General features: G+C 37.2%; 1 protein-coding gene across 5 annotated transcripts in view; it reads left to right on the plus strand.

Annotated features, from left to right (window-relative positions):
- Positions 1 to 10,923, plus strand: part of SMARCA1 (SWI/SNF related, matrix associated, actin dependent regulator of chromatin, subfamily a, member 1) — a 100,253-nt gene extending 89,330 nt beyond the window's left edge. For 4 of the 5 annotated variants that reach the window (XM_062182947.1, XM_062182951.1, XM_062182948.1 and 1 more), the window contains 2 exons: positions 9,027 to 9,137; positions 10,232 to 10,923. In XM_062182947.1, the coding sequence (XP_062038931.1) occupies positions 9,027 to 9,137; positions 10,232 to 10,303 (183 nt within the window). In that variant the 3' untranslated portion in view covers positions 10,304 to 10,923. Of the gene's footprint in view, positions 1 to 9,026; positions 9,138 to 10,162 lie in introns of all 5 variants that reach the window. The other variant, XM_062182949.1, reaches the window with a different exon arrangement.
- Positions 10,924 to 11,773: the final 850 nt, after the last annotated feature.

The following is an 11,773-nucleotide window of genomic DNA, read 5'->3' on the forward strand; positions in this document are numbered from 1 at the left end:
GCAGTGCCTTTGGCCATGTAGGTTGCTGTTGAATCTGAGTTACTAGTTAGTTATTACAATTACCCTGTCTTTTATAGTAGGTTAAATGAATTTTTCTGATAGCATCTCAGAAAGGAATCACATGCTGCTATATACAATGTAATAAAAATTTCATATTATTATGGTTTGTTTTCAGACTACAACTTCATTATTAATGAAATGTTCCTTATTTAAAAGTAGGAAAACGAAGTTCCCTATTAGAATTGGAGAAAAAATATTTTTAGAAAATACTGTTGTATCTTTTTATGAACTTATTCCCTTTTTTTTATCAGTTTATCAGTGAATAGTAAATGTTAATTGGGTTTTGGTTCTGCACAGTATATTTTATAAATTATCTGTCCAGTCAGAAAATAATTTTCTTTCGAGTTACTTCAGAAAAATGAAAGGCAAACTAAAAGTTTTCCATCTGGTTTCATAGTCCCAAGAGCACTTCTGTTTGTTGCTTAATGAAGGATAGTCTAGAAAACTTCATAGAAAAGGGCCACCTGTGAGTTTTCATTTTATTTCTGTTAGTACTTACTTGTGATAATCAGAAATAGTAATATTTTAGAGTATTACATTATTTTTTATTTTCTATTTTTTTTATTTGACAGAGTTATAGACAGCGAGAGAGAGAGAGACAGAGAGAAAGGTCTTCCTTCCATTGGTTCACGCCCCACATGGCCGCTACAGCTGGTGCTGGGCCGATCCGAAGCCAGGAGCCAGGTGCTTCTCCTGGTCTCCCATGTGGGTGCAGGGCCCAAGGACCTGGGCTATCCTCCACTGCACTCCCGGGCCACAGCAGAAAGCTGTTCTGGAAGAGGAGCAGCCAGGACTAGAACCCAGTGTCCATATGGGATGGGATGCCAGTGCTGCAGGTGGAAGATTAATCAAGTGAGCCATGGCGCTGGCCCCAGAGTATTACATTCTTTTAAAAATTATTTATTTTTATTGTATTTCAAAGGCAGATGATGTGGGGAAAGAGAGAAAGGTAGATCTCTTCCATATACTAGTTTAGTCCCCAAATGGCCACAATAGCCAGGGCTGGGCCAGGCTAAAGCAGGATCCCATTTGGTAGCAAGGACTCAAGCACTTGAGCCATCGTTTTGTTGCCTCCCTGGGGTTTACATTAGTAGGAAGCTGGATCAGAAATGGAGGAGCTAGGACTTGAACCAAGCACTCTCATGTCAGATACTGACACTCCAAGTGGCATTTCAAGCACTGTGCCAAAGAACTGCCCCAATGATTACATTCTTAATGAAATATGGAACTATGAATAACACATTATTGATAAATTGGTAAACTGTGAAATGTATTGGTAGATTCTTGACTCTAGAATTAAAATATCAAAACCCAATTATATTTATTCTTATAGGGACCTGTTACTTCCTTATACACTTGAAAGACTAGTGAGTCCCTTTTCTGTCTCAATTTTGAACAAGTCCTATAACAGGTATGTGCAGAGGAGGTAGTGCTTATGTGCCTGGAGGGTTAGGTCAGAGGCATAGCTTGCACGGAAGAGATTGTTTTTGGAACAAGTCTTGAAATGTAAGAAGGTGTCATTAGAGACATGCCTAGTTGTAGAAACAAATGCAAAGATAAAACAAGGAGAATGTATTCAGAAATAGCAAGTAGGTGGGCATGGTAGGGGATGAGTAGGGAGGTACTGGAGGTTGCTGATAGCCAAATTGCAAAGGGTCCTGCCTACTGTGCTGAAGGCTTAGATGTGAATCATTAGTCTCTAGGAAGTGGGGAGTCATTGAAAGATTTTCACAGGTAGGCGTGATCAGATTGACATTTTAAAAATACTATTTTTGGTGCAAGTGGGTAATGTCTCCCTCAAGTACCAACTAGATTGATAACTCTCAAGTTTATATCTTTGTGTTTTCTTTATTTCTCAATCGTTTTTGTCTTCCCTTGGCTAATGTGCAACCATCTGCCCCAGAGTGCTTTTTTCTTACTGCTCTCTCACCCTGAAAGTAAATCAATTGGTTATATTTAAAGAGACCAGCTTAGCACTTTACCCAGAGTAGTTATTCAGTGAACAAATGACCATGGAACTTCTGTACTTTCACTTTATTTCTATCCTGTAGACTCCTGAAGTTGGACCAGATTTGGATAGAATTTAAGGAAGTGAACAAATGTGTTGGAGTTCATTCCTTTTAATCTATCTTTTTTCTAATGATAGACTTTCTTTGGCTGTCATGGCTGCAGCTTTTATTTATTGCTCACTTTGAATTTCCAGTTGTAAATTTCGTGTGCTTTATTATGCAGCTGTAGTGTTTGATTTAGGAGCCTGAACTGTTATAACAATTTGAAATACAATCAATGCACTTACAGGAATGCATTTTAGGTGCTTACATGTGTGTGTTGTCTTGTGCAGAGGTGACCCAATCTTTTATAAATACCGGTGCTTGAATGATAGCAGTTGTGTAGAAGTATCATACCATTTGATACTGGCTTGAGAACTGTGGCATATATTTAATTTGAACTTTAACTCACATTTAACTGCCATTATACTTGGGTCCTAAGATTCTGGCGTAGACTGCCATTTCTGTTTGGTAGTGAGCTAGAGATTCAGGAGTTACTAGGAACCTGTTGAAGAAAATTTTGATCTTATAAAACTTTACCAGAAGCATAAACGTGGAGTGCACCCCCCCCACACTCTTTTAGCTACTTTTGACATCCCCCATAATAGGCACAGACCTTCTGTCATTCAGCCTTAGGTAGGCTTAGTGTCTAGGATTTTAGTACATAGGAAATGTAATGTGGGACCACTTTCATCTCTCTCAATAAGTCTCTTCAAGTCTAGTGATGCTTTCTGTGCCTTTTGAGTTGATGCTTTGAAGCTGAGTGAGTATTGGAGCAAAGGATATTTGAACTTGGTACCCGGGATGATTGATGCTCACCACACATTAAGGGGCAGTGCCAGTCACTGCAAACATTACATCACTTATAAGAGGTAGGGATACACATCTTGGTATTCAAAAATTAAAACGTGAGTGATCACTTTGAATAGAATCATAAGCAGTTACAAAAGTGTGGAAAAACGAGGGCAGCCCAGTTTTGTTTAAAGTGAATCTGAATTCTGTAGTTTAAAACGGGGCATGGCAAACTGTGGTCCACCACCTGTTTTTGTGTGATCAGCAAGTCAAGAATGAGTTTTACATTTTTTAAAAAGATTTATTTACTTGAAAAGCAGAGTTACAGAGAGAGAGAGAGAGAGAGAGAGAGAGAGAGAGACAGGTCTTCCATCCGCTGGTTCACTCTCCAAATGGCAGCAATGGATGGAGCTGGGACGTTCTGAAGCCAGGAGCCGGGAACTTCTTCCAGGTCTCCCATGTGGGTACAGGGGCCCAAGGACTTGGGCCATCTTCTACTGCTTTTCCAGGCCATAAGCAGGGAGCCGGATCAGAAGAAGAGCAGCTGGGACGTGAACTGGCACCCACTGGGATGCTGGTGCTGCAGGTGGATACTTAAGTTACTATGCCACAGTGCTGGCCCCATGAGTTTTACATTTTTAAGTGGTGGGAAAAGAGCCAAAAGAAGGACGCTATTTTGTGACATGAAAATTATCCAAAATTCAAGTTTGAGTGTCTGTAAGTCAGGTTTTATTGGAACACAGCCACACATCCAATTACGTATTATCTATGGCTATTTGCATGCTACAGTGGCAGAGCTGAGTAGTTGTGACAGAGCTTGTTTGGTCTGCAAAGGCAAAACATATTTACTATCCTTACTGGAAAACATGTGCTGACTACTGGTTTAAAAGAATGCATAGGAAAAGTGGAAAGAAAGAACAAAGCCCAGGGTATGTAAGAGGGGTCATCTAAAAGTTTATGGAAACTGTGTTTTATGAAAAAATTATACATGGTTTAAAGGAGTTTTTTTTTTTTTTTTTTTTTTTTGCACCAAAATGAACTTATCTTTTAATTCTATTTCCCCAGACTTTTGGAAGTACCTTTGTGTTAGTGTTAATATAGTCCTTTACAAGGAGTATTGAATGAATAAGGGGGAAAGGAAGAAGATATTTATCCTAGAAGAGGGATGTTTAGAGATTTAAGATGATTGTGACAGAGACATAGGAGCTGCCTCGAAGCATTTGGAGGATCATCATACAGAAGAGGAAATCAGCTTGTTCTCCATGATTGCAAAACTTTGACCTAGATCCAGTTGTTGGAAACCATAAGGCAACTAATTTAGCCTTGCATGAAAGAACCGTTTTAGCTTGCCCAAAGGTAGAGTAGCCAACTAGCCTTGGGAGATAATGCGTACTCAGTCGCTGGAAGAATTCAGACAGGCTGGGCAACTAGTTAGCCAGAGATTCAAGTATCAACTTGAATGATTTTTAGAAGTCCTTTTGAATCCTGAGAGCCTATGATTTTATGAATTTCTACCAGGGAGAATCTGTTGTAAGGGAAGGTTTCTGAGTACAAGCAAACACCTTTGATTATATCACTCATTCTGCTAAAAAATCATCAGTGGGAATCCTTTGGTTGGCAGAATTAAGTAAAAATCCTTAGTTCTTTGTTCTTAGCTTGTAGATTCTTAGTACTTTGATTCTAACTTAGCTTTATCCATCGCTCTAACCCTATGTGGCATTTTCAAAATTGCCTTCTACCAACCTGCCCAGGTTATGCAATTAGATGACATACAAAAGACTTCTGTATTCAAATAGATTTGAGATCTGCTGACACTGAAAGTTGTCTTTGACTCTTTGAATCTGTGTTCGAATGCTGAAAGTTCTATTCCTTGCCATGAAGAAATTTGTTTCATTTTTTAAAGATCCAATATTACCCACACATTTGAACACAGACCACTTTTTTCTTTTGCCACAGCTATTAACACTACAGACCAGCTGCACATTGGTCGTTGCCCTATTCTCTTCTTTCTTATTTTTGCATCCCCCTTCCTTCTCTTATGTACATTTTTCTGCCTCTAACCTTATTCTTGAATCCAGTGTGGAAAAGTGATGAGAGAAACAGATAATTAGGCTACAGAATAGTGGAAACTGTTGGAGATACTGCAAACCATTCCTTTTAGCCCCAAGAAAATAGGAAGATAGAGAGGTACAAGAATCTAAGAGAATATGTAAAGGGAGAAATTACAGAGAACAAAAGTACTTTTGACATGAAATTTCTCATAGTCACTTAGTTATTTGTACTTTATATGGGTGAAATGTTAATTTTTTTCCATTCAATTGTTTATTGCCATTGTCTGTATTCCCACTAAACCTAGGTCTTTTTTATTTTACTTGTTAAACTTCTTATTTGGTGAAGCATTAAGCCTTTACTGTAATGTAAATTTAAAATATGTTATCTCAAAAACTAAAAAAAAGAAAGGGAGAGGGAGGGAGGGTGGGAAAAAGGGAGGGAGAAAGAAGGAGGAAGAGATTATCATTATATTCTTAGAATTGTATCTACAAACCATATTGAATCTGTTAGAAACTAATTAAATTTTTTATAAAAACTTAAAAGTCATGGTTTTATTGGTAATCTGGCCTTTTTTCTTTTGATTTCTGATTTCAGATAGTATTTTTTTTATGATACCATCTGTTTAGTTAGGATAAAAAATGGAGTTGGTATCCCTAGAAAATGTGACAAGACCCATGCTAGTAAGTGAACATCCATATGCATCCATTACTTTTTGCCTTTCTCTAGAGAGTTAGATTATTTTTTTGTCTGGAGTAGTGACAGGTTAAAAGGAATATAGATGAGAACTCCTTATATAGTCTGGTTATAATCATTTTGAGACATGTAACTTCCCTGAATATGAGACTGTCTCAAAATATTAGTTTTTCTCCCTGAATCATCCATATGAACCAGGAATATGTATCTGAAGATAAGTACAGTCACAGGCAACTATTACTTATTGAGAATAATAACAGCCAGAGGGTATAGTTTAATGATTCAAGAATAAGCTTCATATAAAGACTCTATCTAGTCTCCCTAGAAACTAACCATCAAATCTCATCAGGGTCAACTTAGCCCTTTCTGTAATAGATAAATTGAATAACATACTGTTTAATTTGTATGTGTATTATTGAATGAAGCTATGAAGAGTATTTGATCTGCATATTAAAAATATTGTGATTGTTTTGGTAAGTAAGGAAATTTTAGTGTTATTCTTCCTAAATTATTTAACCTTAGATAATTGCATGTGAGATTATTTTAAATAGATAAACAATAATTCATTATTGAGCTTTTTTTCTGGCCAGACTCTGTTTTTTTTTGCCTCTTCTAGAGCTCTAATTAGAGCAGAAGAAGATTGGTTAGTTGATTATATTTCTGTGTCTAATGTTTCTTATGTAGCATGCCATTTTTCTGGATTTTATTTGGAAAGATAAAACTGTATGAGTATTTAAGAGAAAAACATTTGCTGTTTCTTAAAAAATGTTACAGATTGTCCAAGACCTAAATGTTCATTGCAGGAAATTTGGAAAATACAGGTTGGTACTTGTATAAAGAAAATAAAAGTTATCAGTGGTCCTACTCTCATAGATAGCTGCTGTTAACCACCGGTAACATTGTTCATGTTCTTTTCAGATATTGCTGTGTATGTATACATATATGTGTGTGTATTTATGTATATATAAAATAAGAATTATCTGTGTATTTTCTTTCTAAATTATCAGAAATTTAGTTTCCAATTATTTCCCCAACACCGCATTAAACATCCTTTTGTAAATCTTTGTATACATTTATTTCCTTCAATGAGTTTCCAGGAATGGAATTATTAGGTCAAAGGGTTATGCTTAAGAGTCTTCATTGATTTTTCCAATTTACTTTCTAGAAAGGTAGTATATTAGTGTGCTCCTGCTGCCGTGACAGAATACCCTAGACTGGGTGGGTTAAGCCACAGAAATCTAGTCTTTCCTGGTTCTGGAGGCTGAAAGTCCAAGATCAGTGTTGCCAGCAGGATTGGTTTCTGGTGAGCCCTCTCTTCCTGGCTTGTGGATGGCTACATTCTGCGTATGACCTTCTCCCATGGCTCTTTCTCTGAGTATGTGTGTTGGGTAGGTGGGTGGGGGGAGAGGATGAAATGAGTCTCTGATGCTCCATCTGTTTTTTTTTTAAAGATTTATTTATTTATTTGAAAGGGAGAGTTACAGAGAGAGAGGTCTTCCATCTGCTGGTTCACTCCCAAATGGCTGCAACTGCCAGAGCTCTGCCAGACCTGAAGCCAGGAGCCAGGAGCTTCTTCTGGATCTCCCCCATGGGTACAGGGGCCCAAGGACTTGGGCCATCTTCTACTGCTTTCCCAGGCCATAGCAGGGAGCTGGATTGGAAGTGGAGCAGCTGGGATTGGTGTCCATATGGGATGCCTGCAGGCAGTGGCTTTACCCGCTACGCCACAGCATCTGTTCTTATAAGGATATCATTTAATCTTAATTATACCCATAAAGGGCCCATCTCCAAATGCAATCAGACTTGGGTTTAGAGCTTCAAACTATGATTGTTGAAGAGACAGAATTAAGTCCATAACATTTAGTAGCATCGACATTCCACCATCAGTGAGTGAGAGTTCCCATTTTTCCATCTTACTGTTAGTGCTAAATGAGCATGTATGCATACCCTGCTACTTTGATGAATATGACATTGTTTTACATTTCTTTGATCATTAGTTTTAGTGAAACTTTTTTTGTTTTTAGTGTTGGTACATTTTGTGAAAGTGTAAGTTTTCTATTCCCTTGACCATTTTCTTGGGGTTGGGGTTGGGGTTGTTCTAATTGCCAGTAAACCTTCATTTTCATTTGATTGTTCAGCTATGTTGTGTTTTGTCAGACGTTTTTGTTTACACAGAAAAGGAGTCATTTTTAAAATGTTATTTATCCTTTGGTATGAAACTATTATTTCCCTTTAAAATACAGCAAAGTGTAAAAGGTTAATAATGTATGAGTTTTCATATTAATGAATTGTATGTTTAGTGCTCACCATAATTCATAAAACCGTTTAGAGTTTGGATACATTGATTTTCTGGCAATGAAATATAGGTAGTGCCAAGGTTAATGCAAAAATCTTTTCAGGTATTGTTTACTCTGAATTAGCAAATACAGCAGTGTTTCCCAGAACCATTATCCCACAAGATGCCCGATTAGAAGAGAGTCCTGCTAGTTAAAGAGCTTTGGGAGTCACTACATGCTCTATCCCACACCTGCTGTTCCCAGTGCACATCAGGAACTGAAAGGCTCTGAGAAGCCCTGCAGTAAAGAATTCTATTTAACTTTTATAAGCTGAGTGCATCCAAAGCTTACTTTGACCGGAAAGCATTTTATTTTCTTTATGTGGCTTATGTTGACTTTTTATTTTAAAACACGGATTCACAGGAAGTTGTAAAGAAATGTACAGGGAGATCCCGTGTACCCTTCACCTAGTTTTCCCCAGTGGTAAAATCTTGCACGATTGTAGTACAGTATCACAATGAGGACACCAACATTAGTACAATCCACAGAGCTTGTTCAGATTTCATTGGTTCTGTGGGCGTTGATTTTTATGTGTATGTAGTTCAGTGCAGTTGTATGATTTGTGTAAGCATCACCACCACAAGCTTTCTTTGTGCTCTGTCTTTATAGTCACACCCACCCTGCCCTTTCTCCCTAGCCTCTGGCAGTCATTGATCTGCTCTCCATCTCTGTAATTTTGTCATTTTAACAGTGTTAAATAAGTGAATCAGACAGTGTGTCATCTTTTCAGATTGTGTTTTTTTTCCACTCAGCATAATTCCCTGAAGGGAATCCAGGTTGTTGTATGTGTCACTAATTCTTTCCTTTTTAATGCTGAGTAGTATGCCACGATCTGGATATACCACAGTTTGTTTAGTGTCCCATTGAATGACACTTGCCTTGCCCCTTGTTTTTGGTGGAATCTCTTAATGCGCTGTGTGACCATTGTTCTGAAGAATGCCGATTTTGGAACTGCTGTACTACAGAAATGATGCAGTTAAAGAATTGTCACCTGGTTCAAGACTATGACTGGGCTACAGAAATTAAAAATATATATATTTTTTAGGAATTCCAGAGACGCTGTAACACTCTGATTTCATTGATTGAGAAAGAAAATATGGAAATTGAGGAAAGAGAGAGAGCAGAAAAGAAGAAACGGGCAACTAAAACTCCAATGGTAAAATTTTCAGCATTTTCCTAACTTTTAGGTAGATCCCATTTTTTTTACATAATTAAAATTCCTATACTATGTTTAATGCCATAGTGATACCTATTACAAAACTGGTTCTTTTAAATGCTAATTTGTTTTGGACAGAAAAAGAATTACGAGACAAGCACATTTCCTGTGTGTTTATGGAATAAGATTAATAACTCCCTCATAATAGGGCTCAGTATTTAAAAAATTTCTTTATTAATCTAGGCAGAAATACAATGCAAGTAAAATCCTTTGAATTGAGACCGGAGCTATGGTGAGGGCAGGAGAGGGGTGGGGGTGGGGGGAATGGGATGGGATGGGGCTGAGGTTGAAATTTGGGAGTTCTGATTTTATCAACTAAGTTTTCTGATCTTTGTGGAGCCATGTGTGCAAATGGGAACTGAGAACAGAAAACAGTCCTTTACTTGGTAGTAAGTTAACTGTTGAACAATTAGGTAATTTGATTTTAATCCAGTCAGATTGCTTTGTATAGGTATGATTTAAAATGCTCTTTAATAAATCATATTACTTGAGTGTGGTTAAGTAAACTGCCATATTTCATCAAATCTAAGATGCCTTCCATTTTATATACCACTAAGAAAAAATGCTGCCAAGTATAATTTGTCATCAGTTGTAAGATGCATCCTGGTTTCAGAGGTGCTAAACTGTGAAAGAAATGTGCATCATAGAAGATATGAAATATGGTATGTTACATTCTGCTGGAGATTTTTATAAGATAATACACATAAGTGAAATTTTGCCTGGAAAACTTTTAAGTATTAAGTAGTTCTTTAAGATAAGAGTACATTTATAATACCATGTGTAAGTAGATACTTGATGACTATTTTTGATGGCTATTTTATGTCTTTTTGTAAAAAGAAACATCTTTGAAGGTTATTTTACATTGGGTTATATAGTTTGTTGGGCTATATAGAACATTAACTGTGAGTATAACATTGAAGTGAATATTCATGTTAAAATTTTTTTTTGATGCATTTACATCCTAGATTTAACATTGTTGGGCCATTTAAAAATGTGCATATTGGAGCAGAACATTAAATCTGTTTCCATTTTAGTCACAGAAAAGAAAAGCAGAGTCAGCTACTGAGAGCTCTGGAAAGAAGGATGTCAAGAAGGTGAAATCCTAAAGCCTAGAAATAAAGTTTTAAGTGGGAAACTGCTATTTTCTTGTTCCCATCTTCAAATGCTAATTGCCAGTTCCAGTGTATTTATGGTACTCTGAGAAAAATCTCCTTTGGTTTTGATTTCTTGCATATTTTATATATTTTACAATGCTTTCTACCTGAAATGTGTAGCTTTATATTTTATGCATTCTAGTATTTTTGTGTACTGTATTTTGTGCATTTCATGTCTTCATCGAAATCCTCTCAGTCCTTGTTTTTTTGAAGCTTGTGCTGAGGTTTTAGCTTTTATATGTTTTATATGCCGCTGCTTTGAAAGAGAACCTAGATTCTATAGCTGTATTATTGTTGTTTCATACTTTAAATTTATATGGCTGTGGAAAAATGAATTAAAGTGATTTGAGGAGAAAGACTTTTTCACTTCTTTGTTGCTTTCTTTTCTATTGAGTCTGGGCTTGTATGTGTTACTGCATACTGTGATTAGCATAATAATTGTTTCTTTGAGGTCATCTAAATATTTTTTTCCTAAAGGAATAAAGGGTGAGAAAAGAAATATTAAAAAAAACCTAATATTTGATACTGTGCTTGCTGTCAGTATGCATTACATTTAAATTATTCTCTAAATATTCAAGTGGGAAAATATAATAAAGAAATGTCTATAAGAAATTTAATTATTTCCTGTTTTTTGTGTAGTAGAAAGTGGTTGTGTTTATTGGATTGTATTGCTCACTACTATGCATTTGCTTGAAAGTTAAAGCTTTGCTTGCTGATTTGTGTGTGATCTTCTGTCCCATAGAGCCAGTTCAGAGGAGTCTGGATGTAACTTGTGGGTTTATTAATAACTAAGTGTATGAAACAGGCTCTATGCACACAGAAGGGAGGGGTTGTATTCATTAGGAATACAGTTATGCTCGGGCAATGGCTCAGTATGTCAAAGGTTTTCTACCCCAGGAGTTGATCCTTGCTCGCACTACATATCCAGTGCAGGTCAGAGAGCTATGGGAATGAAAGGTGATCTGCTCCACACAGTTACTCAAGCTTCTGGGCTGATGGAAGCACCCCCACCGTCTAGTAGCTGCACTGCACCCTCCAGAACATGTGGCCTTTTCAGCTGCCGCTGTAGGAGAAAATGAGAGGCTGTAGGCTCTTCACTGTCTCAGCCCAGAAATGACACATTTCCCATCCACTTACGTTTCATTGCCCCAAACTAGGCACATGGTCCTGTGTCCCTGCAAGAAGGCTGGTAAATGTCAGGGAACAAGTAGGATGTCTTACATTACTGCCTCTGCCACAGGGACTGTCAGCTCAGGAAAGAGCCTGTGTGAAGGTCAAGGTGTAAGGCAATTAGAAAAATGGATCTGAGTCAGGTGTGAAACACAGCAAATAAACAAAGCTGGGAATGCAGGTTAGTGACGTTAATTACAACAAGGTTTGGGTTACTAAAGAGTTGCCTCTTTCCCCTACCAAGATCGTTTG

This window comes from Lepus europaeus, chromosome X, assembly GCF_033115175.1.
Source record: "Lepus europaeus isolate LE1 chromosome X, mLepTim1.pri, whole genome shotgun sequence".
In the NCBI taxonomy this organism is placed as follows: Eukaryota; Metazoa; Chordata; class Mammalia; order Lagomorpha; family Leporidae; genus Lepus; species Lepus europaeus.